This window comes from Perna viridis, chromosome 2 (assembly GCF_037379345.1).
Source record: "Perna viridis isolate PV_CMFRI_1.1 ecotype Kerala chromosome 2, ASM3737934v1, whole genome shotgun sequence".
NCBI classification, from domain to species: Eukaryota; Metazoa; Mollusca; class Bivalvia; order Mytilida; family Mytilidae; genus Perna; species Perna viridis.
In genome coordinates this window covers 44,647,475-44,674,641 of record NC_142446.1, presented here as the reverse complement: position 1 = coordinate 44,674,641, position 27,167 = coordinate 44,647,475, and the positions used below count along the sequence as shown (strand labels likewise).

Here is a 27,167-nt window from a genome sequence, read left to right as displayed (position 1 = left end):
TTTTGTTGGTAGTACGGACAATTTTGTGTTTATTTTCAGATAAGAATAATCTTATCAAACGTTAACATGTCTGTTTGGATGGCAAGACGGTCTACCTAATTTTGCATTGTAGCGAATTGAATATCAGATTTTGCAGATCTGAAGGTAGTATTTCAGCACATGTTCAAAATAAACTTTCTGTCGAGAATGTAAAAAAACTAAAAGTAAATTTATGTATATAAATATTTTGGGAATTACTCAATAAAAATCGGTAATATATGATTTGTTTGATGAGCTTTAATTACTAGTATCTTCTATGATCTTTGAACGTGTGCACTTAAAAACGGTTTAATTATTCCCGATTGTCCAACATTTTAAAATTACATCTGTATGGAGTTCTGATTGTCCAACAACAGTTCTGATTGTCCTACTTCAATTGTTGTTAATTAAACAATGTATGATCATCGTTATAATTTGAAGGTAGCAATGAATTAATAATGATTTTGATTTGAGTATAAATTCCAGCAATGAAAATTATTTGATAAAATCATAATTGAAATATAATATATGAAGCTTAAGTGTACTCTTGTAATGAGTTGTAGCACTACAAGCTAATTGCATAATGATACGTTTTCATTCAACAAAAATGACAACTGTTCTAGGCTATACGATTAGCTGAATATAGGAAGCTTACAGAGCACTTCTCATAATTGATAATTGTTAATAACTTTTATAGTATGTGCATTGCTTTAACATACATGTATAATTTCATATTCATTTAATGAAACTTAAACATTTCAATATCACATGTATAAAAATCAAAGTGCAGATATTTTGCTATTTTCCATTAAAATATCTGAATACAAACAACGGCTATCGAATACAGAAACATGATTGATTGATTGTTGGTGTTTAACGCCCGAGAAATAGGAAGAGGTGGGTAGTTTCGGGACATTTTATTCCCCTGTGGCGGAGCGCACAGATTCCAACTCCTTGTGAATACTACAGCAGGGTTCTTTAACATGCGAAGAACGTGGCATCTTTCAAAACACATGTAGAATGCCAGGGTTTATGGGGCGCCGAATGGGATTCTTGTGTTTTTGTACTCAAAATTCAATTTTGTACAGACAAAAGTGAATTTTGTTCAACAAAAATGAATTCTGATTAACAAAATTTATAACATACTACAAATTTTCAATTTTGTGTCACAAAAGTCAATTCTGTGTGACAAAATTTGATTTTGTATCACAGAAAGTCTATTTTGTGTCACAAAATTGAATTTTGTCACAAAAGTCTATTTTGTATGTAAATTAGTTTACAGAATCATTTGCATTTTGTAAGGTTTCTCATTGGATATAGTAACCGCGGGTCTCGCAGACGCAGGTTTCCGATTTCTTCGAGCAACGCAGGGCGGTTAAGGCCGTTTTAAGTGAAATTGAAAAAATCGTTTAAGTTGCATTCTACACAGTAAAACTGTTTTGAAATTACTAAAATTGCTATTATACTTTTTCTATGAGATTTTTTTGATAGAACAGGTTTTAAAATACGCGATTTTTCTACTTTCGATTTATTGGGATTTTCCCTGGTGAAACACGTGATCATTTTCCAACATCTTTCAACTCAACTATAAAATGCTTTTGCCCGACCTGTTAATCGCAACCAAATTTGTTAAAATTTGACAAGATAATTTGTATTTATGTATTTGTCTTAAATTTTGCTGGAAAAAGAAATGAATCGTCAGATTAGCCAAGAAATATGTTGTGCGGTAAAATTTGTCAATCGGTCAAAGTCGGCGAAAGATTATTTTGTTCATTTATCCCTCACGATGTTTTTGCCAGATACAGATATATTCTTTATTTCATTCCGATTCTATTGATGTATGACACAAGCAATTCGGTTTAGCGGAACAGGTCGGGCGAGACGAAAAACCGACATAGGACGTGTAACTTCCGTTTCCCTTTTGTTTACAAATGCTAGCCCATGGAAACAGGAGTTCGGGATTCTCGGACTTTTACATGACTTTTGAACTAAAATCAGACTTCCGAACGGTATTTTGTGAAAAACCATGTCAGATTGGGGGGTCATCTGAATTTGTGTTTCGTGCACTCACATATGGACATATATTCCACCAAAAAGTAAGTGACACATTAAGGTGAATACAAAAGAACCTGAAAATCGTAGTTTGAGATAATTCCAAACCTTCTACAAAAAACACCAAACTATTTAAATTTTTCTCCATTGTTTTTTTTTATCAGCAGCTTGCTTATGAACTTCGGCATATTTGTCGCTAAATTAATGTTTCATTTGAGTATATTTTTTTTCATTTCGAACATGACATTTTGTTTTTATTTCAATTGTTAGCTATATTTTTTTGTTTTTATATTTTTATATGTCAAAAAATTGATTAGCAAAACGAACTAACATTGATGATATGCATTCATTATTGTTTACAATGCCGCCATGATGAAAATACAAATATTTTATTTAGCTCGAACACAGTTACAATAATGAAGAATTATGATAAATAACTTAAGTGTTTATCATATACCATGTATTTGTTAATTATAATTTGTCTAAATCATGTGCTGTAGTATAAGTAAATGAGTGCAGTTGAAATTACAGGAGATATGGTACACAAAAAACTTTCTTAAGCCTTATACGTGTACTGTATTATGTATACATGTTCCATAGTCCATACAAACATTTTCATAAAGACATGAAGAGTTGTCGTTGAGTCAATGACTGTTGATTTTCATTTAAATGAAACAGTCTATGATACAAACTTGTTGAACATGATGAGTTGTACAGTTACTTGATTATAGGATAACACAAACAAAACCTTACAAGAATCTGTTATTTGTGTATACAGTACCCCATATTTCATTTTTGAGAACAAAAATAAATTCATGTACAAGGTCAAGGAAACTCCAGTGAAACAAGTATTGCTGAATAGTTGACCAAGAGCAATCAAAAACAATATTTAATGTTCCATGGTATTGTACATGTAAGTCATATGAGAACATTTCATACATAACTTGAAGTAAACTACATCAATTATATGATTTGGAAATTAATCTAAACATTAACATATACATTTTTATGACCTTATAAAAGACACAATTTTCAATTTTTTAAGAAGTTTATCGTGCTATTTTTTTTACTTTTTAATAGATCCATAAATACGAGCTGTTGACTTACATTGTATATCTGTAACTAAGGATAAGGAACTAGTTTTAACAGTCATCAGATTTCCTTTGCACAGTATGTTGTCATGAACATGTACAATTATACCATAGTCATGACAGTATGATAAAAGTCTATCCATGTTGATTTTCAGTATCTCTTTCCATATTAAAAGGAAATATGTTTTGATATTTTCCAGAAAATTTTGGATGCAGCGGTCATGTTCACCTACCAATGATACAAGTTACCAGACAAGTCATACATAAAAGGAAGCTCTGTTCAAATGAAGTATGATAATAGACTGTGTAGGTATTTTAGGTTCTGTATACAATATTTTTATGCCTTGTTTTTTTGGGAAAAAATTAATATTGATTTGGGGTGTTCCAAATGTAGGAACCACCTCTTTTGTTGGGAAATGTTGGAAGTAATGTGGAAAATATTTGCAAAAATGAGGAAATAAATAGCTTGGACCCCCACTTTCAAAGTCTTTTGATTGTTCACTATAAACTCTCATTAGTCAATTTATTTTAGAAAAGTATTTGTATTATTTCTACATATGTAATGTAGATAGATCCCATATGTGTTTATCGCTTAAAATGTAGCACTACAGTTCCCTTGACACTTAAATGGAGGTTGTAACATAGACGTACTATTTTAACATAATGGGATGTTTTGTTTGAAAAAAAAAACATCCAATGAGCCATATAATGTAGGGTTTACTTAAATAGAGGTCTACTTCAATACAGGAATTATGAATCACAATAACTTTGAATATGAGTATTATGTATATTTATTACTGATTTTTATACTTCCAGGTCATCCATGGCATATATATGACTGAAAAGAATTCATACATGTAGAATTTAGATGATCTTCAATGCTGTTCAAATCTCTGCTTGCACTGTAATGAAAGCTGATATGAAGCTGAAGTTTGAAAAAAAAGATTTTCAAAATCATATTTCTTATGCAAATGTACAAGGTTTAAATGTGTTGTGCTTCAAAGATAAAAGTCACTTTCATACATGTATACAATAACAGCCATGTATACTTCTTGACAGTACCATCCTGGAATACAACCTAGAATTCCTTGCACTGCAAGCTGTCACTCTATCAACTGAGCTAAAAAAATTACTTCATTGTTTTCTGTAGATTAGGTTGATTATGGTCTTTTGTAAATAGTTTTACTTTATTTGCTTTTGGGCCTTTTTATAGATTGCTTAATGGTATGTGGTTTGCCCATTATTGATAACCATGTGGTGATTTCACTTGTAGAAGCTTAATCGTTACTTGCATGGTTTTTTGAATGACTATCTCATTGGCAAACATAAATGGTACAAGTATTTAGGTTTTCTACTTATGACTAGTGAGTGTTAAATCTTTCACTGCTTCTCAAACAAGTAATTTTGTGTAACAACTATTAATAAAAACAAAGCTGTTATGCACGTGGCTAATTACAATATTCGTTATGTTTCGGATAAGTTTACAGCCAATGAAATGAACATCTCGTTAGCGAGAACACAGCGTTACTTTATATCTTTATCGGGCATTTTTAAAGAACCCAAAGCTTTTCCGAGAGGAAATAATTGCCATGTTCTTGTGGCATATTTCTCTGTTTCCTTCCCCTTTCCCTATGATATCCCCTGCAAATGCTCAAATGATCTATCTTTAGATTCAAGACTATGTGACACAATGGGTTATACGATTACGATATCCGATATTTCTTTCACTTATGTGCTTTATTATAACCGTACACATTCGTACCTTATCCACTGTAATGCAGTGAATGCTTTAAGTTTGTAATACACGTGTACATGATGCTGCACATTTTGAATTAATTTGCATATATCCAAAGGATCTGTAAACTAATTTTAATACAAAATCGACTTTTGTGACACAAAACTGAATTTTGTCTCACAGAATTGACTTTTGTGACACAAAATTGAATTTTGTCGCACATAATTGATTTTTGTGACACAAAACTGATCTTGATAACAAAAAGATCATGTCCCATTCGGCGCCCCGTAGGGTTACTCATTCAAACACCTGGCACAAACAACCACTATTTAGTCGCCTTTTACGACAAGCTTAGCGCTGTTGCAGGTCTATTGTTTTGATACCCGGACCCGTCCGAGGCAATACAGAAACAACAAACCAAAATGATAATTGAGATAATCAGCCGATATGACATAAGTAAAAAAGCATCAGCTAACAAATACTGATGCAACAAACCAAAAGAATAAAAACCAAGACAAGTAGAGTACGAAGTAACATCACAAACCTAAAGCAACACCGATATATTTTTTTTATTCTTTTAATAAGCACCCCTTATAGAACCTCAAAATCATTTTCTAATGAACCAACATGTAAATTTCTTATCAAAACATTCCAAATTGTCCAACATTTTGTTTACCCTTTTTTACCTGTAATTTTCAAATGTTGGACAATCGGGAAGACACCTTAGAAACAACATTTATTTGAGAAATGTTGAAACTACGAAAATTTATATTTACAAATAAAAGTATCTTTCAAGCATGCTATTCATTCAAATAAATAATCATTAGAGTTTTCCTTTTATTTCGGTGAAGCATTAACATAATCAACCATTATTTTCATTACTCAGATAAACCCTTTTCTCGACATGCTTCAAGTTTTCTTGCTAAAGGTTCACAGAGCAAACAAAGAGTACCAAGTAGCAGACCTGATCCCATCATATAAAACGAGCCATGGTAGGAGCCTGTGACGTCACGAATGTAACCTGCAAAGTAACATCACAGTTTCATTTTACGTTAATGCACACATGTGTATAAAGCAATTCAAGTACCATTCTGTGTAAGAATCAGGCAATAGGCTACACATCATTATTCTCAATTTGGTCTTTTTGTCTAAAAAAATATTAAATTCATCTAGAAAACAACTGAAAAGTTATTTAAACTCACACTGAAGTATCTGTAACATAGATATTTTTTAATGCTTATATACTGAGAAAGTGTGAGAAAATTTTCCATCCATTTTCAACGAAATTTGACCAATCAATATCTTAAAATTGCAAACTTTACAAACACTTTGATGGTTGTTTCTGGAGGTTATCAGGTATAAATACTTGGACTATGCAATTAAATCTCTGCTTAGTTTTTTCGTGTGCCACATCTCATACACAATTTTCCAGATTCTAAGACAGAGAAGTAATAAAAAGGAGAAATGTATTGAAAGACAACACTTTGATATTTGTGATAAGGTAAGATGTTTGTGGTTTTAATATATTATTATTTTTACTGTTAAAATTTCAATACAAAAAAAAACTGAAGTGAGATGAAGATCACAAAGAACATGCATATATATTATCAGTAATAAAGCAGAATTCGGAAAATATCGTTTAAACTCCTTTCTGTCTTTAACAATAATCATTATAATTGTAAAGAAGAGTAGAGTTGTAAAGATGTATTATCGGACAAGTCAAAACAGAGGAAATAAATATTTAAGCAAGCATATAAAATTATGAAAAATAAACAGGTCTTTAATGCTTCAATGTTCTCCAAACAAGAGACTGGAACAAATAAGATGACTAATACTTACCTAAAACGAAAGAGTTTATCATTAGACTTGTTCCGTGGACAATGAAACAAATAGCAAGACCATCTGTTAGATTTTTCTGTCCAACTGCATCAACAATAAGTATTGGATATAACGAAAAATATACTCCACCGAACAGACCGTATACCACTGCGTAAGCAGCAAAACTCTCAAAAGTAGAATAAAACTGATTACACATTGCTGCAATACCGCTTATTAGCATAGAAATAGCGACTAGAAAGTGTCGTCGGATAAATCCTGCGTCGGCGAGCCATGCGACGGAAAATCTACCGACGAAGTCTGCCACAGCTGCAATAGTAATAAGTAGAGCTATTTCATCGTCTGGTATATTTTTGTCTTTTGCAAATGGTGGAATAAAAGTAATGGCCAATGCACTACCAAAAACACATAAAAATCCTGCACACATCGTAATCTGAAATTCATGATTTTTCAAAATGGCACAATTAAATAAATTGCTACAACGATGCCGTTCATCATTTTCTGTTATATTGGCTGTAGATGAAGATTTAGAAATTTTTATCACGGATACTGGCGACGCTAGATTAGCCATACTTCCGGTCAATTCCGACTTATTCTGACTTGCTAGTTTGTCTAGAACTCTATTCAAAGATATATTAGAACTCCATGTTTTAGCTGACGACTTGCTAATTGCCCTCTCTATGCATTTTGATTCGCCGTTTGTTTGATTCTGTAATGTCTCGATAAGCATTTGTTCACTTTCGTCGTTCAATACACCATCATCATAATGTTCGCGAACTTCAACCGATTTGGTTTTTATATCGCAGTTGTCTGTAGTAACAACAATCTCTACATCCTGTTTTGCACAATGTGTGAAGTTATCATTACCACTGGTGGACGGAAATGGTCGCATCAAAGCCCCCATTGCTGTAATGTTGAAAAGCATTCCTGATAAAATCATCAAAGTGCCTTGGAGACCGTATGTATCCAGTAAATATCTGATAACTAATGGAATAACAAGACTTCCAGTACTCCCGCCGACATTGGCTAAACTATTCGCCAATCCTTTGCGTTTTTCGAAGTACGTGCTCAATAATACTACTGCTGGACCATATGAAAGTGCAAATCCAAAACCTATGTAAGCAAATAAGACAATAATTGATTATGAATGGAGTCTCATATAGCTTGTATTCGTATTATTTCGCAAAAATAGCAAAAGGGGTCTGATACATGTTACTCGATTATCCCCCATAGTTTATCCTAATTGAATACTAGTATTCTGTATTGTACAGTCATCATACTGAATGAATGAAATCATTGATAAAACGTTTGAAATATTTGAAATGGGTATTTATGAGTTATAGAAGGCCGACCACCCTCGTCACAATTTCATCGTGATCAGACCAACAGCTTGGTCTTGAACGGAGGAAGTTAGTGGACGTGAACAAACATTTGCTACTTTCCGACAATTTTTTTGCAAATCTGCAACTTTTCAAACAAAACTACAATGTCAGTCTAAATGATTAACATTTGCAAACGATATAAATTAACGCGTCTTTATTTCAATAAACCATTTCTCGGTTGTTGCATAATATAAATGTCAGTTTAACTTCTCTGAAAAAAAGAACTGCATAAGTTTACAAAGGATGTGTATCAAGATACGATGTGAATTAATATAAACTTACTGTGATATTGGGGTAACTTACAGAGAAAATATATTTTACATTAACGGAAGAAGAAAACTTCAATAAATAAATTCAATCTTCTCGTATCTAATACCATTTAAAAGTCCATGGGAAAAGATTAAAAAAGTAACCGTAGGCGCCAAACTATTTAAGAGGTATCCAAGAGCTGCACAGAATCCTCCAACCATTATCAACTGACGATTGCTCAATCGTTTAGTCCCTAATGTCATCACAAAGAAAGCTAAAAAAGAAGAACAAATAATTTCTACCTATTTACTGTAACTTTGTCATATATCACGAACGAAATGAAAGTTTAGCAATAATAATAACTAGACATTGCCCCTAACGGGACTAATAACCCCCATAGCCTGTTGAACCCTGTACATTTGGAGATCAATGTGGACACACGATTCATATTGGGCTTAATTTCTATGGGGATAGACTATGCACTTTTGACACACAATTTTGCTGCCATTCTAAAACAACAAACTCCAAAGAAATCAGTAGTATTGTTTTTGTTGAAAACACAATTATAACAGAATATGACTGTAAATTATATTAATGTAAACATAAATTCCCGACAATATTCACACCCCACTATTGTAATCTAAAACTCTGTAGAGTTTCATTACAATTCTGCAATTCGTTGAGGCGGAGTTGCAGACAACACATCATATCAAGATTCGTTGAAAAAAAAACATGTCCAACAGCATCCTTTCTACAATGTTTGCAGAGCATAAAATCATGACGATTTGCACATCCAAATATGGTAATGTAACACTCCATCAAGTTTCGTAACAATTCTACAAGTTGTCGAGGAGGAGTTGAGGACTGCGTATGAGATCAAGTTTTTTTTCTGAAAAAAAAACACCCAAGTCCATCAGCCGTCATTTCTACAATTTTTGCAGAAAATTAAACCCCTGATAGTATATGCACACCTCCATATGGCTACTATTACATCCCAGAAAGTTTCATAACAATGCTGAAAGCTGCTAAGAAAAAGTTCCGGACAGACAGACGTACAGACAAACAGACAGGGTAAAACGTATTTACCCCCCAAACTTCGTTTGCGGGTATATGCTTATAGTAGATTGCTTATTATAGTGTCACATATCAGAATTACAGCAAATAAATTAAATCATATATTTATACAATTACAAAGTTCATACAGAATAACAATGGAATATAATAAAAGAACTCTTCCGATACCCGGCCAAATTTAACCTATGAGACACTGTTAACATTAAAAATACATTATTCATAAGACAAAGAAAGAAAATTGAAGGGAATAATAATAATGAATAATAATAAAAGTAAATAAATAAATAAATAAAATAATTATGACAAAAATAGAATTAAAAATAAAAATGTACATGTAATTAAAACTCATTTAAAAACGATGAATGGTATGATTTACAAGATTATTTCACGCAAGAAGTACACAACTGAAAAGCCTCAGTATAAGATAAAATAAGACAAAGCGAAATGAGAAATAATTCAAAATTTAAAAACAAAATTAAGGTATAATGCTACTAAAAACAATTTAAAGAAAGAAAAATGCGTATACATATTAATTATTTGGCTACGAGTGCCTTGTGTTTTCTTATCATATTGAGTGATGCTACACTTAAATCATATTGAAAATCACAATTTGTACTAAAAATATAAATGTCTTAAGATGAGAAAGGTCTAAATGATCTGTTTAAAGATATCACTTTACAGGCAATAAAACGCTTCGCAAGGTGCAACTTGATACGGCCGCAGAGGTACGTCAAAACAGGCAGAGTCGTGACAAGTATGGCCACAACCTTTATACTTGATGAAACTCTGAATTAGATTTAGATTAAATGTTTGACACAATAAAGATCCCTAGGGTTCTAATTTTGATTACAGAATCCATATACACTTGACAAATGTGCACAAAACAGATCAACCCCACTCTGAATTTTGTGGTTTGGAATCTTGTGATACAATAATACATGCTTTTGTGCGGAAAACAGAAACAAAATGTTTTTTTTTTTTTGCTTGTATGTATGTTTGTTTGTATGTTTGGTTTTTTTTTGGTTTTTTTTGTTGTTTTTCCTACTTTATAAACGGTTATAACCACCGAAATATTGCAGAATAGTGCCATACGGTACAATTTCATAGAGATCAATACACTTATGTTATTTAGCGAAAACAAAATCTCTAGGGAAAACAAAGACGACAGCGTCATGACATTATAAGGCCGAAATATTTCAGAGCTCGTATATGCAACAAATACATACCTGCGAAGCTGAAAACAGACGTCTGAACAGACAGAGCTATAGAAACCATAGATGCTGTTGTATTAAAAGCATGTAAAAACTCAACAAAGAAGAGCCCAAAAGACTTTAGTGATCCTACAATCAGGAATAATTCTCCAAAACACGCTACAAATATCAGAAAACAAATTATTAATTTTTAACATTCAATAGAAACAAAACTGCATTTTAAATTACAGTTTCGATACAGTAAAGGCTGTAGGGGTATAAAAAGCAAAAAAGTAAAAGCAAAGAAAAAAATCTGTATTTCTATTTAGTGAGCCTGCTCTTGGTGATAAGGCAAAATATTGGTAAGGCTAGAAACTACCATATTAAGATTCAATTTTAGTTTTTCAATTGTCTATATGTCTTCTGTCTGAAAAACGGCAAACATTGATATATTTCATCTTTCATGAACGGTAACTCCTAAAAGAGTTGTTTCTTACCATGGCTCCCTAATACCTCGTTAGGATAATTTCAACATTTGAAAGTTCCTTGCTTCTTCATCGGAAAGAAGCGAAAACCAGTAAGTTTTAGTCAAATTCGTCAATGGCAATAACTATGATATGGAGTCGTCGTATAAAATCGATCCAATGACTTGTGTAGCATTTATTACAGGATAGTTTCTTTCCATTTGAAATGGTTTTTCAAGAAATTGGCTTAAAACAAAAAAAAACAAACAGATTTTTCGCCGTAAATGTGCAATATGTCTAATAAGGAGTTGTCCTACACCTTGAGGCAATGAAGACTTCTAAAAAAAGTCATACCTGAAATGTTTTGCCTGATCAACATAATAGACACAATTTTTAAGTTGATACCCTAAGAATGATTGTTATTAAAACTGGTTACAATTACCAGATTTCTCAGCAATGTTTACGATGACGACGGCGACGGACACTAATTGATGACATAAGTCAGGGACGGATTCAGGCGGGTGTCGTGGCGGGCGATCCCCCCTCTAAAATTTGCGAAGCATGGGGTAGATTTAGGCGGTTTTAGATTGAAACTTAAATTTCTCGCTAGTTTTACCACAGAAGATATCTGCATTGCACCCACTCTAGAAGTTTATTTAAAAAATTTAACCTAAAAAAATTTTCGAAATCGGCGAACTGTGCTCTCCCCCAATATAAAATCCTGGATCCGCCCCTGTAAGTTGATATGAACCTGTTGTGCAGGTGAGCTGAAAGGTATTTCAGGTAAGCACACTACGTGAACATACCAAGTAAGATAACCCACGCCCACCCTCTATCTACAGGAAGATTTGTCTTCTTGGGATGTTTTCTTGTTAGACTGGTGTGATCTTCAATAGTGCCATCATTTAATTTCCCGTTTGCATCTTGATCTCCAGAAATTTCCTTTCCATGGGGAATGTTGCTGTATTTTTCATCCGTTCCAGTATGGTCGGTAGTTTCCATCGCTGAAAAGTAGTTTTCAAAGATTATTAGTTCACAAACAAGTATTCAATACAGATGTTTTCATTTTTTCTCTTTTCATGATTTTAAGAAATGATACCACACAAGACCTATGTAATAAACATCACTGTGACAATAAGCAGGCATGATACGAATATTGGCCATAGAGTATCATATTTAATATTGTAGTATTATAGCGTAAGGTTTTCCATATAAGCTTAGTTATTGGTCCGAGGCTAGCCATATTGGTGCGCTTTTGTATTTTGTGTTAAATCAGCAGTATAATCATATTTAGGGGAATAGTCAATAAAATATTATATACACTATCATATATCATGTGGTATTTTTGGTATTATGAGGCTGAGATGTAAATTTTTTTTTAATATAACCATTCGTGCATCCGGTAACCAGCATACATGTACATTGTATTTTATTTCTAGGGTGGCGTGTAGTTTTATCCTAAAGAGGCATAATGTTCATTATTTAAAAGAAAGGACATTTTTTATATAAAATTGTCGTTATATACACATTTCAAGGTCAAATTTGAGGATTCAGTGTTGGTATGACCTAAGACCAGGGGACTTGACATATTTTTTGTTTAAACATTAAAGTAAACTTAATGATGTCTTCTTTACTATATCAATTTTTATGGAGACAGGAAACCATGATTCGAGCAATAGTTGAGACATGAAGCCTTTGGACCAAAAAAGGAAGCTAAGAAAGCGGAGACTGAAACTTTAAATACTAGTACCAAATACATATCGAAGATATGAAGAGACGAAATCCATGGAAAAAACAATGTTAGGAACGTCATATTAATGACAACAGAAAACAAAAAATCGTACAAGGCAAAGCAACTGGAACCGCAGAGGTTGAACATTAAAAAAAACAAAATGAGGCAAGTATGGACACACCATTCAAGCTTGGCACCTATCTGAATTTTCATTTCGATTACATTTTTGACACATAATATGAATATCATCAACTTCAAAGTATCCCCTTCTTGTATGGTTTCCGTCACATCCCCAAAAATTCATTTAGGGGTTATGGCGCTTACTGATACAAATTTAAAAGGATACATAATCTTCTACTAAATTTATCACCTGGTTATCAAGAAAATGCTTGAGTCCCCTGAATCAATCTTGGAGCCATATACTAAAAGTAGTTTAATTTCAAAGCGATAAATTCACTTGTAGTCAACTTAAGTTTCTTTCTACCTGGAACTGATGTTTTTTCATCTGTCGACAAACTTGCCCGCTGTTACTTAAAAGATACCATACGAGTCTGTCATTAGTTTTTTTTTTCTTTTTGTTATTTGTATTTGCCTTTATTTCAATAAATTGCTTCGCAGGGAACAGCTTGATACAGTCGTAAAGGTCGAACCCTGAACAGTTGGGGCAAGTATGGATATACCATTCAAACTTGAAACAGATTCGAATTTTGACACAGTCAGGATAAAAAAAACTAGAACCGCAGTGGTCACTTTTTGGCCCTTATTCCTAAATGGTTCCAGTCAAAAACCGAACTCCCTGTGGTATATGGCACCTTGTGGTTCTTTTCCAAGCGATCCATTCCCTTTCACTCAAGTTATCTTCCAGAAATCAGAGAAAAAACTTGTTACTGGCCACTCTGTGGCCCCTTATTCTTACTTGGCTCAAGTCACAACCTCAAAAATCAACCCAGTCTTCCTTTTGTGGTATGCCACCTTGTAGTAAAATTTATTGAAGATCCATTTACTTTTACTCAAGTTATTATACAGATATAAAGAAAATACTTGTTTAAGGCTTTTTTGGCCACTTATTCCTACGAGTTTCAAGTCTTAATCCCAAAATCAATATCGGTCTTTCTTTGGTGGTATCGCACCTTGTAATACAATTTCAAAGAGGTCAAGCTTTTGTCAGGACATCAAGGAATTGTATGTTTAAGGTCCCTCTTTTTTGGCCTCTAACTTCTGAAAAATTCAAGTCTTTACCCTTGAAATCAATCCAAGTCTGACCGTTGTGGTATAGAATATTGTGGAACAATATCATAGACATTCCTACAATAACCAAGTGTCTACGGACGACAACGACAGTGCCATAATTATATACGACCGCTAAATTTTTGCGGTATTATAAAACCTTAACAAATGGAAGAAAACTAGAAATCATGCATTGAGATGGAGTTTATTACTTGAAATATACAATAAGGGCCCCTTACAGCATGTTTTGCGATTTTTTCCAAAACAAAAAGACAAGTTCTTGGGTAAAAGTAACCTAACCATAAAAAGACATTTTCGTGAAAATCTGTTAACCCTTGTTGGATTTATTGTCCTTTTTGACGTTTCTTTTCGCTTTTCGTATGTTTTTAAAACCTCAAGTGCCATCGTTTTGAAAATTATTAGGGATGTTGGCTTTTACCAAATATGGTTGAATTGTGTTGTCAAAATGGTACAACAGGTAGCAGGAATGATTCCAGAATAGAGGCCTCTTTAACGGATGAACCCTTTGTTCCAAATGGTAAAACTATATGATTCAGTTCTCCAGGTGAGCGATTCTTTTAGCTATCCCGTAATTCCTGAAAGGTTCAAGGTCAAATCCAGAGCTTCCATTTTAATTGTGCCATGACACCTTGCATTTTGATATTAAAGAGATCCATTTAGTTACAGTAAAAGTTTTTATCTTGACATCATGCAAATGTTTGTTTCTGGTCTTTTTTTTTTTTTTTTTGCCCTTAATAACTACACGGTTTCAGTAAAGACCCAGCTTTCTTCGGGTGGTTCTGGTATCATGAATATACTTATTTCTGACAATTTTTCGGCCCTAATTCCAAACGGTTGAAGTCGCGCCCCAAAATAAAATCCAAGCCTTCTGTTTGTAGTATAGCATCTTTATGTGAGATTTCATTAAGATCCATCGATTTAAACTCGCGTTTTTGTTCGGAAACCAAATTGTCTACAATGGACGACGAAAGAATGATACCATGATACGAATGCAATTTTATCGGTCGTATAAACATGGTACCATTTGGTTGTAGTTGGAAAATTGAAATGTTTTCAAAACAAATAAAAACTTCGCAACCAATGTTTAATCTTAATGGTAAAATTATAGAACATAATTCACCTTAACCAACCACTGACGCCTTAAACTAGAAGATGGTTTATATAAGTGCAAATTGACAACATTTCACAATCATCGGGCTTAACATTACATGAAAATTGCTTTTTGATGTTACAGACATTTAAGTGGCTTTTAACTATATATAAGGAATAATTTCTTTAAAAAAATAGGGCATTTAATTAAATTTTGCAGTTTTCAAAAGTTTTGATGCAGACATAAATTTATACTTCGGATAGTTTTACAAGTTCATGATAATAATAGAGCCTGCTTTTGTTTGCGGTGACATATGTATTTTCACATCCTAAGGTATCAATAGTTTCCATAAATAGTTTTTTTTTATTTTATGCTTTCGAAGTCCTGTTTTATGCTATTTTCAATATTAAACAGTACAAAAATGCACCCATACATTTATGTATACTCTCATACCTGGAAAGACTTGACTAATTGAAAACTGTAAAAGTTTGGTTTTTTTTTTGTTTTTTTTTCATTTTGAAAAATTTGAACAGGAAATTGTTACTAAGGAAATCTCTTAGAAAATGGATCTTTTTAGTGTTTGTCAACAGGACATTTAATGAAAACTCTTTATTATTTTAAATAAACGGGTTGAAACATTTACTAAAAGAATCCAAAACAATATAAAGAAGATTTAAAAACTTCAAGGTCAAATTTTCTGTTTTCAAGTTCATTTAAAAGACCTTAGTCAAAATTTCTGTTTTTATTTACTTTTATGTCCTGTCTTAATCTCAACATTTTAACCCATGGTCTTATTAATGGAAATAAAATATTATTTGAAGAACATGCTGAAGTTTCATCTTATTGCCATGGTAACTGCATTCAATGTCTAATTTTCCTTTATTATAGAGTTAATTTAATATTTCGTAACATTTAAAGAAAACACTCACCTGTGGGTGCAATTTTCGTAGTTGAAACACCAGGCTTGCTCATACTATCAAATATGCAACCCGACTAGTATATAAACACTGATGTTTATATAGTAGTCGGGTTGCATATTTGATTGCATGAGCACTCAACTGTGGTTGAAATTTGCAAGTCACTAAAAATAGCATTATAATACTAGTAATCTGAAAATGACCATTTTTATTTTTGAAAGGCATTTGACCAAGAATTTTCACACCTATATAAAAACCATGATAAATAATTTTATATATTAAAATGAAGGTGTTAATAAAAACGGAACAAATTCATTGAAAAAATTCATTAAAGGCTTCCAAGGAAACAGACGGCTGAAAAATGCATTGGATTACATTTCAGCCGATAGAGTTAAAGTAATTTAAATTGAAACATACCTGTTCCATTTTTGGGTAAGACACAAGTCAAGGTTTTGAGCCCACCTTCGCTTCCTCAAACGAGTGCAGCGAGAAGAAAAGAGAAAAAAATACCTTGACAAATTATTGGAATTTATAGAGCTAATGTAGAGAAAAATTTATGAGCAAAAATTGAGGAAGTGCCATTCTATAGCATCAATATAGGAATCATAAGGGGTGGTCAAATATGTAAGGATTTTAAGGGTAATACAGGGTCACTGTAAGCCTTACTCCATTAATATGCTAGCGCACAGGGGCTTTCTCCCACAATCATATATGCAGTTCGACTAGTATTCGTGTTTATATACTAGTCGAGCTGCACAATTGGTACCGAAGCAAGCTTCTGTGGATAGAGGTTGTCTGACAAGCTATTTTCTGACTTAGTGTCATCCTTGAGGAATGGCATTCAAACCTCTTACGTTGTAGGAGTACTAGAACCCCCGGGAATTGATTGAAAATTTAATAATCTAATATAGTTTTACTCTACAATATTTTCGTGGTATAGATTTTTTTTTCTGGTTGGAATTACCAATCATATCCCTTTCCTTGGTTTATCATTTACTTTATTTTCTCAAGTTGCAATCGGCTTATTTCCCCCCTGATTCATAAGCCATCTCAACCGTCCATAATACGGATGCTTTTGTAGGGAAAGCATGCTCTAGTTTTTTATTTCGTGTAGGGGTGGCCCAGCTCTACGCCAATATCACTGTCTCTTTCGTATGCACATTCTGCGTTTTTAAGTACTTCTCTGTCTAAGAGTCAAGCGAAGTGTATAAGGTGTGGCACATGAAGATATTTTTTTTACATTATCAAAGTATTTATGCCCCATAACCTCCAGAAATTACCATCAAAGTGTTTGTAAAGTTTGTCAATGAAAACTATTTATAGTCTGAACTTGACTTAGAGATCGTCGGAGACCAGAGTTACGTAACCAGGGTAGCACATTGCCACTTATAATTACCAAAATAACCGCGGGTTATTACCTCACAGAGTTCACTTAAAGATATCAATAAATCATATATTGATATCAATAAATCACATATTCATATCAATAAACGATTTTTTGATATTAATAAACAGGTAATAAATTTCACGGCTTGCCATACAAGTAATGTGAACATATATGTTAATAACTACATGTAGATGTACATGTTTAAAATAAAATAGTAAACATACATACTTGTACTCAAAATAGAAAATAAACTTTCGAATTGTTGAAATAATATAACTTAAAAGGTAAGGATGAACGGAGGCTACGTGGCATATTCATCACATCCAGTAGTTGATCTCGAACTATCAAAAAGTATTTCTATATAGCAAAACAAAACATATGAAATTTTGAAATGGAGACCCACACATCATTACAAATCATTAGGTAACTAGAAATCATACAAGGAATATTCTATATTAGGAAGATTTTTGTCTGGTACATGAAATGAATGACTATTTTTTTTAACTCATCACTTCAAACCACTTTAACAATATTTTTTTCCTGGTTATGAGGGGAGGTTGTATCTGGTCTTTGTTACCTGTTACATGTATTAACAGTTATTGAAACATGGATGTTCCCGTAAAGTACATATCTTTTATTACAGTTTGTTATGTTTTATTCAAGATAAATTTGAAATATTTCAGAGAAGAAATATATCTTATTATTATTCAATACAGAAGATAGAGATATTTAATGATAAAAACTTAAGAACACTGAAATATGGTAGATATTTATTTTTAATGAGGAAAATAACAACTGAAAAGTATTTGCTAAATTTCAATCAACCAAAATTGACCACTGTGGGAATATTGATCGGGTGGCTTAAAAACCAGTAAAAGGCTGTGACGGTTATTACCACTCAACCTTGTCAGGCAATGATTTGCTTATTTTTTCCTGATTTTACACGAAATTGTGTGTAAATATAGCAGTGTTTCCCAACAAAAGGAAGTTTCTGTATTTCTATGTCATGTGGTTAAATACATGTAAATTTTCATGAATTTACTTTTTAACGCTGTGTTTTCCTTGATTTCTTTTCAATGGTTAATCACTTAGACGTTTCACTAGATGAAGGAAGAAAAAAGCAAATGCAAAAACAGACCATTCTTTTATGTTACACTGTTTAAGCATGAAATAAGTGCTGGTACATGTATGTTTAGTATAAAGCAACTTTGGTGTGTGTGTCGGTTTCCATGTCTGGTCTTTGTCCCAGGACTACATTCTTTTGATTTCCGCCAGAATCTTGGTTCCTTTGATTACTCTAGAAATCAATGACAAAGACAAGTTTCAGCAAATTCTGTTTGAAAATTTAAAATATTGACTTTTTTTTTTTGTTCATTTAATCAAAAATGTATCACAAAAAACATTTCCTGTCATAGTGAGCACAAATAAGGAGAGGTTTTTTGCTCATTTCTCCCTATAGATTAGGCTTTTGTCCAACCGCCTCCGGTCCGCGGGATCCATTTCTATTTCATGTATCTCCAACCCAAAATTCAAATTGTGGATCCATTCACACTCCGAAAATTCATTTAATATCGGTAGTCAGTGATTCCCAGTGGATTTCATATTTCATATTTTTTAAGAAACGATGTATAAGTGTAAAGTGTAAAAAAAAGTATGACATAAATGTATACAGTCTGGACTACCAGAAGCAATAGTACAAAAGAATATCCAAAAACACACAAATAAACAGGCAGTATAAAAATGCATTGCATTAGAACAAATGGCTATTCTTTAAAATGACTGTTTTTGATCGGTTTATTTAGCTTACAATTTGGATACATGAATATTTTTATTTGGCTCAGTGCCTCAGCACTTTGATCATGATATTGGGTGGTCAAATTCAGTTGAAATGCACTATGGAAAAACTGATGGCAAATTTGTCCTGCGCTTTTTCTTTAAACAATCATAAAAAAATCTTCATGACAAATTGAAATAGCTTTCCAGCTGCTTTCTAGTCGTACTGTGAAAGTACTTCAATTCGTGGATACCAATTTTCGTGGTTTAGGGAAGAAACACTAGTTCGTGGATTTTTAAATTCGTGGTTTTGAGGATTTCAGTATACACGTCAGTGGGATTCTCCTTTTCGTTGGGAACCAAATTTCGTGGTTTGGTCTACCCACGAAAACCACGAAAATTGGTATCCAATGTACAGTAATACTTTCACAGTATTGAATATTTGAGGTAAGAAAGACAAAATTGAAAAAAAAAGGTGTGCCACCAATTGACAGATTCTTACACAGAGTAGAGTACTTGAACAACGTCAGTGTACTTCAAAGAATCAATAACGTGTAGTACGTGACTTATACATGTTAACACAATGTATATATATATATATATATATATTACTTCCCTCTATGCATGTACATATGTAATCTGTGAAACAATCGAAAGACCGTGTAGTTGAACTAAGATAACGTTATAGTTTTTTGTACTAAGCCATTGGTTCCCTTAACCTTCATGGTGAATATCAAACGATTCACAACTCTACGCACAATTAATAGACATCATATTATATTATTTATAGTTTTTCATATACACGTACAAAATTGATATCTTTGTTTACAAACACACTGATAGTTTGTTTACATTATATCATGTCTCTGATTTCCCTTAAAACAATCAACAGAAGATGAATCGATTAATTATAAGTCTTACCTTAGATATTGACACGTTTAAGGTCACCAAACCAAGGTTGAAATGGTCACAGATAAGAAAAGAACCACTTCCGAAAAAAATAATTACATGGGGAAAATAACGTTTTTGAATAAAAAGCAACATGTGCTATTTATAGTAAGACAAGTGTAACACTATGCATTAAGCTTCAAGTGATCCATACTGTCAAGATAATCTGGTAACGATAAGACAATGTCGATCTGACGTTTGACTCGACCAATGGTCGCTACTGCATGAGAACATAGAATACTTGTAGAATGACCTTTGAACACATTTCTCTGTCGTCGTGGATTTGTTTATACAGAATATATTTAAGTTCGGACTACCTATTATATGTTATAAGCTCCCAGGTAACCGTCTTTGATTATTTAGACAGTCAGTAAATTTTGTTGGAAGGCGACACATTAGACAGAAAGGTTAAATCAGAGCAAGTATAGACATTCCATTACGTGTACATGTTTTCTGTATATACTGTATATATGATTCGTGAATAAATTCTTTACTTCCTGTAGTGTCGAATCCAGAATGTCCAATGACTTAATTTTAAGTGGTCGAGTAAGATGGTAGAGTACAGTTTGGTTGCTTTATGCATGTGTACCAGAGCTGATTTTGAAAAGGGGGTCCAGATTTATTCCATAAAAAGGGGGCTCGAGGCTCTTACGTACACAATTCTTCTCAAATTTTGCACGAAATTAATCAAATTTTCCGACAAAATGGGTCCGACCCCAGAGCCATCCCCTCCCAAAAACCGCCGCTGAAGAGGCGGATGCAAATAATTACAAAGGGATCCAACTTTCTACACGTAAAATGTACTTATTGTTAACGAATTCGCATAGTTATTGATTAAAAATACTCCTTTCAAATTGTTTATTTTTACGTAAAAACAAATTCAAAATTTATTTGTTGAACACCTGAACACCTCAAAATCTAGGAGACGCAATGAAGTGACGCTCTGGAAATTTCCATTAACAAACTATATTATCCGAAAGTTATATCAAAAATCCATTGCGCCTGTCTTCTTTGCTATTTCAGATTTTTTTTCAAACCATCTGAAGACGAGTTTATCCTGGTCACTCAAAATTTTGATATGTATATTTGATGATTTAAACATTTAAAAGATTAATCCATCTCGGCGTATGGATTCTAATCGTGTAAAAATATATTTCTTGATGTCCTGCAACTTATAAAAGATGGGAAGTGAGAACAAAATATTTGCATTTTGGCTTAAATCGAGTAAACATCTTAGTTTCAAGGTAGAACACTCTCAGTAATTTGAATTGCTTGCTAGAAGGTAAAACTATCACGCCGACTTTAATCAATCAAATTTTGTATTTGCTTCCCATTATTGAAATTGGAAGCCCCCTTTTCCTATAAATAACATTCTTAGATGGTCGGTTACATCCTTATATCCCCATACTTTTATGGGAATGGAGGGAGATATCCCATGTCTAATTTTACATCGCATAAGTCCCTAATTTGTGTAAATTGACATACGCCGCGTTTTCTTGTACAATTTTCCAAAATGGATTGGAATTCCTTGAATTAACCAAATATTGAAAAATGGGAAAAAACAATTACACGATAACTTCAATTTTCTGATGTTGAATTTTTTAATTCACCTTTTACAGCTAAACGCAACTTACAAGGTACAAGTAAAACCTCCCCTTTTCCTAGTCACGCATACTATATCAAAGTCATTGTGGATATTTTTCAATAAGTTGTATAATTAATTAATTGTCTATAATTGTGATGAAATAATGTAAAGATTCATCTTCGCTAGCCAAGTGTTACGGCTCATCATCAAGATTCACTGCACATTAAACTTCCGATAATCGTCAGTCACTTATATATGACACCTACGGTGTTCCATACTTTTTCCCCCCAACAGATATATGGCAAAGCTCTCTCAATAAAAGCGCTTCTTTGTAAGGTACTGTCTTATTTACGGAGGAAATATTAGCATGCTTTGTTCATATATCGCGCATTTCATTTTTACTTTTGATGCGTGCACCAATGTTATCCGTGCGAAATATTTTCTTTCCTACTATATACTTTTTGTATACTAAGAGGGATGATAATTCTTTATTTTCATCAATACTAACATTCAATTTGCCCACCTGCACTTTGCAGAATTTAAACTCTTTATTTTTCAATCGCTTCGATGACCTACTGCCAACGTTTGCCCAGTAGGAGAGAAAGCTGCTTCACAAAATTGATATAGTTGTTTAAAATTAGATAAAATTAAAAATAGCCTAGTAGTTTTCTTTACACGCCTCTTAATTCATTATAATAAATTCGAGTGGATGAATTGGTGAATAGAACAGATTTAGAAACCGAAAAATGACTTTTATCCCAAGTGATTATTCGTCAACCAAGTTAATCAAAGGATTGTTTGGAAGCACTTTGTGGGTATAAATATACATACAGAATTCGGTATACTTTAAAAGAACACTGTAACTTCGAAGTACATTTACTCGCCATTATGGAATATTTTGGTCTGATTCTTGTCCTATTCGTTTGCTTAGTGCGACAGGTAAATAAGCTGTTTTATTTGTACAAAATTTATACAATATTGTTTTAAATTATTCTGAATGCATGTGCTTTTATATATTATGGATTATTTCTATGTATCTATTTTTAAGACTTGGGCCACGTAGACAAATTGGCATGATCCTCTCTCTCTTTCTCTCTTTTTGTGAAATAAAATTTATCAACACTAATTCGTAATTCCTGTAATAACAAAAATATGTTTTGAATGTATCACTCGATCTTCTTGTCAAAATAAATCTAACGAAAAGCTCTTCATTGTATAATTATTTTTTTTTAATTACTCTGAAATTGTAGTAATCTTTTCCGAAAAAAATTATTCTGGTTATTCGCTCTTTTGACGACTTGAACTTACATGATCATTGTTTAGTTTTCTAATCAAAATTTTGATAATTACCGGTACTTTTAATTCATAATTATATTTGTAACGATCATTTCGTTTCGTATGTATTTTTAAAATGTATGTACGTACGTACGTATGTATGTATGTATGTATGTATGTATTATTATTTTTATAAAAAGTATTGCCTTCATTGGATCTTTTTGTCAAAATGAATCAATCAAAAAGCTCTCTATTAAATTAACAGAAATTGTTGTATATGTATTTTGGAACAATACTTTTCCAGACTTTATGACTACTTACTCTTGTTAACAAGGGCTGACCCAGACCCGGCACCTGGCGCGCACCCACGCGTTTTTTTGTTCGGAAAATATTGTATTGAATCGTAACGGTGCGCGCCTTCCCGTTCTTCAATTCCTGTATCCGTCCCTGATTTACACGATCTGTGTTGATTTTTTATGATACAATGGTTATATGATAATTGAAAGCGATGGGTTAATTTTATGACCCTGTACTAAAGCTTCTTTTGTATTGTCTATCAGATTAAATTGTGTAAAGTTCTGTATTAATAAGGTTTTTTTTTTGCAAGTTTGACCTTTTCATTCGAGATTTTCATATGAATAAATGCGATTAAATACACACAGCCCAAAAAACCCCAAAAATTTCAAATTTTGTACACTTTAAAAGCAATTTCCAATTACTATTTATATGTTATTTAATAGAATGAAGGGAAAAGAAACTGGCAAATTGTCTCAAATCCGGCGGCCCTACAACCAATCAACATAGACAGTTCTGAACAACAGGAACCGCAAATGACATATAATGACGAAAAAACAGTAAGTATATTCTTTGGTTTATTATATATATATATACGTATTACCAGTACGTGGAAAACATGGTCAGTTCGATAGAAGACCTTCTATATTCAATTACACAAAGGAGTAAATCCAATGGAGTCTAGGTGTTCGCAGTTGTGCTACTCCTACAACGTAAGAGGTTAGAATTCCATTCCTCCATACCCCAACCAAGTCAGAAAATAGCTTGCCAGACAACTTCTAGCATTGCTGGAGTAGCAGTTATCCCAGAAGTTCACCCTGCTGGTGAAAGCTGACGGGAACTACTATTTTAAGTTTCGTCTGTCTTTCCGTCACGTTGGTCGTCCAGACTTTTAGATTTTGTTTATGATGTGGTTTACCTTTAAAATCATCTATGACAAAGGGATCTGATAAAGAAGGCGTGAAGTACAATAAACGATACATAATTAAAAAAATAAAAGTTGGTGAGCTGTGTGGGCATTAACAAAACTGGTTGGGCTTACGAAGGGTAATCGTGTCCTACTTTTCTTGTAGCTCGGTTCATCTGTCCGGGAAGATAAAAACCGCATGACAGGAAAGTTTTTACAGAGTTATTGCCATTATGGTCAAATTTTGTTATGGCACCATGATATTTGGTCCCGATTTCGACAGCGAGTTTCGTCAGCTTTGTCATGCATAGCTTAGACATTTTTGCAGTGTGTATAAAATATGTCGAATGGATAGAAAAGTTAGCCTTAGTTACAAAAAAAAAACGTCCAACAAATACTTACCTTGTGTTATGTGTTTTGTAGAGAATGACTGCAATACATGATTTAGATTACAATGCTTGTTTTTTGACTAACTATGATCCTGAGTGGAGCTTGAACGACGAAGAAAAAAGAAAACTTTCAAACTCTTTGGTATGTTTGTATACAACGTTACATGTAATTACTTATAGCAATACATTATATGTGACCACAAATGGAGAGAGTATAATTTAAGATATACAGTAGACTATTGAAAAAATTAAATTATCATTAAAATTTATGAATATTATCAAACTATTTGTGTGTTTTGAATCCCATATGCATTTGTCCATCATTTTTTTTTAATATTTTTATATTTTTTATTTTTTTTTTTTTGCCGTTTAGTACCATTCGTCTTCGATTAGAACGAAAGTAAAAGGGACAAATGACGATATTATGATATAAACTATGTACGTACTTCCAATCCTTTTTTTTTTTTTGCTATTCAAGTTAGATTTTTAGACGTTCAAGAGTAATCAAGGGAACCAAGGTTATAGCGGTAATCAAAAGAATGTAATCCAGGGACAAAGAGCAGACATGGAAAACAGACATACACAACAAAGGACATAAAGTAACTAAAATCATACATACAAAGTAACAAAAGTAAATGAGCCACTCGGACTCCACTAAAAACTGGGAGCATGGACCAAGTGCACCGGTAGGGTAAGCGTCCTAAGATATATATATATATATATATATATATATATAGCAAGAAATCGTTTTATTTCCAAAATAGACCCGTGCAGGTCCGGGTGTCAAAAGAATAGGCCTGCAGCAGCGCTAAGCTTGTCGTAAAAGGCGACTAAATGGTGCACAGAGCAACTGGTTGTGTGCCTCAGGTGGTGGAATGGGGTACCCCTTGCGTGTTACACGCTGGGGTTGTCAGGCTATAATACGGAAAACCTGACTGCAAGCCATAGTGGTGCATCGTGTTAGGAAAGACGCCATGTTCCTCGCACGTTAAAAACCCTACTGTGGTGTTCTCCCGGATTAGGAACCATAGGGCTCCGCCACAGGAGGCTAAATTGCCCGACCGTGCCCACCTCTCCCTATTTCCAGTGGCAATCAAAATTTGTCGACCCCATTGTCCTTGTGTCCCGTCCCATTTTTCATTTCATCATCATTTCATGTTCATTTTATCATCCATTTCATGTTCATCGTCTGAATATAGCTGAAATATTGCCGCTCGGACGTTAAACCCCAACAAACAAACAAACTATAGTTTCAAAATAGTTTTTTGTTTTTTTTTTTGACATATATTGTTATTTTACATTATCTTCGCGATATATCACTTTCGGACTATGATATTCTGCACCCCGCTAAGTGTGCACATTGTCGTAGAGCTCTCAGCTAATCATAATAAACTTGTCTATTCTTGTTTAAATTACAGGTTGGACAAACTATAGAATCGTCGATAGAGTTTTTGAAATTTCGGATGAAAGTTGGTGAGGTAATATCATCTATTTGCAAGAAACGCAAAATTTATTGGATGACAAGACCTGAGCTGCCGCCAAAACCACAAAAGCGTGCTCCAGTTCGTCTTCAAAATCCACTAGCACCTCATTTGATGGATCGGCCAGAAGTTCCTCCACGACCACTTGGGACTCATAACGCTCGTGGAGACAATATGATGGCACCACCTCCAATGCACATTGGACCAATTCCAGATAGGCCACTTTTCAATTAGAACCGTTCAGCATTCCCCTTAGATACTGCAGCACCTGTCCCCGAGAAATACATCGTACCAAGTAAACGACCATTGACAATTACAAACTGACAAACAAGTGTCATTTGGCAGTCGGTCGTAATTTGCCGAGTAGAATAGAACCATATAAAATATGCATATTTCCTGTTATTGTTCATGTCTGTATATAATTGTTTCGTTGCTTTGTTTATCTTAAAATCGTACATATAATAAACCCATATCTCATCTCTATTGTACTACTGTTACTTTTAGCAGACCGGAAGTCATAGACTTTTGAAGAAAAAAATACATTTTACACTCTATTTCAATATTGTGACTACAACATTTTTCGCATTTATATATCTTTCTCTGAATGCTTAGCAGAATGACACATAATGGAAATAGTTTTTTTCTCAATTTTAAATATTGATAGAAATAGTATTTTAATCGTCTCCAAAGGCAAATGGCAACTTGTTGTCTTTGACTGTGACATGGCATTGGTAATTTCTATGTCTGTTCCTTTTTCTCTACCTTAGGAAAAATCGAACTTTCATGAATAACATATTACATAAACATGATCACAATAGTAATTAGATCTTACTACGAATTTTGGAATAGTCTTGCGTCATGTGTCCTCTGTTTAAAGTCATCTTATAACATTTCTTTACCTTGCTCAAAATTGACCTGTGTAAAAGTAAAATTTGATGGAAATGCAGAAAGGCGGCTTGACAAGTCTCTGTTCTGAAACGGTTAGATGCATTCCTTTCTAAGTACAATAAAGTTTCAATATTTCTGAACTTATTCTGTTACTTCATTTTC

At 33.2% G+C, this 27,167-nt stretch overlaps 2 protein-coding genes and 1 long non-coding RNA gene across 6 annotated transcripts; 2 read left to right on the top strand and 1 right to left on the bottom strand.

The window, feature by feature from the left end:
* Positions 1 to 4: 4 nt before the first annotated feature.
* LOC148625280 (uncharacterized) lies at positions 5 to 6,479 on the top strand. The gene is made up of 4 exons (XR_015919891.1): positions 5 to 144; positions 3,362 to 3,467; positions 3,978 to 5,991; positions 6,329 to 6,479. It is a non-coding gene; the product is annotated as an uncharacterized LOC148625280 (long non-coding RNA).
* LOC148625279 (monocarboxylate transporter 13-like) lies at positions 5,720 to 20,347 on the bottom strand. 3 transcript variants are annotated; one of them, XM_088568744.1, is made up of 6 exons: positions 20,160 to 20,347; positions 11,898 to 12,095; positions 10,664 to 10,807; positions 8,491 to 8,637; positions 6,736 to 7,845; positions 5,720 to 5,917 (listed from the first exon to the last, which is right to left on the bottom strand). In XM_088568744.1, exons 2-6 carry the CDS (start codon positions 12,091 to 12,093, stop codon positions 5,775 to 5,777), a joined length of 1,740 nt encoding a protein of 579 aa, XP_088424870.1. In that variant the 5' UTR covers positions 12,094 to 12,095; positions 20,160 to 20,347; the 3' UTR covers positions 5,720 to 5,774. The 3 variants fall into 3 exon arrangements, with proteins under 3 accessions (XP_088424870.1, XP_088424871.1, XP_088424869.1); XM_088568745.1 differs by lacking the exon at positions 20,160 to 20,347 and adding an exon at positions 16,496 to 17,569; XM_088568743.1 differs by lacking the exon at positions 20,160 to 20,347 and adding an exon at positions 16,091 to 16,114.
* On the top strand, positions 20,346 to 27,145 carry LOC148625278 (uncharacterized). 2 transcript variants are annotated; one of them, XM_088568746.1, is made up of 4 exons: positions 20,346 to 20,527; positions 23,787 to 23,900; positions 24,671 to 24,778; positions 26,055 to 27,145. In XM_088568746.1, the coding sequence occupies exons 1-4, from the start codon at positions 20,435 to 20,437 to the stop codon at positions 26,349 to 26,351; spliced, it is 612 nt and encodes a 203-aa protein (XP_088424872.1). In that variant the 5' UTR covers positions 20,346 to 20,434; the 3' UTR covers positions 26,352 to 27,145. The 2 variants fall into 2 exon arrangements, with proteins under 2 accessions (XP_088424872.1, XP_088424873.1); XM_088568747.1 differs by lacking the exon at positions 20,346 to 20,527 and adding an exon at positions 22,513 to 22,710.
* Positions 27,146 to 27,167: the final 22 nt, after the last annotated feature.

Bases quoted from the DNA above. Each gene is read 5' to 3' on its own strand.
- LOC148625279 (XM_088568744.1), bottom strand. From the start codon at position 12,093: ATGGAAACTACCGACCATACTGGAACGGATGAAAAATACAGCAACATT. The intron at 10,808-11,897 runs GTATGTTCACGT...TGATATTTGTAG, and splicing joins GGCGTGGGTTATCTTACTTG to CGTGTTTTGGAGAATTATTC. The intron at 5,918-6,735 runs GTAAGTATTAGT...GTTACTTTGCAG, and splicing joins GATAAACTCTTTCGTTTTAG to GTTACATTCGTGACGTCACA.
- LOC148625278 (XM_088568746.1), top strand. From the start codon at position 20,435: ATGACCTTTGAACACATTTCTCTGTCGTCGTGGATTTGTTTATACAGA. The intron at 20,528-23,786 runs GTAACCGTCTTT...GTTATTTAATAG, and splicing joins TATATGTTATAAGCTCCCAG to AATGAAGGGAAAAGAAACTG. The intron at 23,901-24,670 runs GTAAGTATATTC...TGTGTTTTGTAG, and splicing joins CATATAATGACGAAAAAACA to AGAATGACTGCAATACATGA.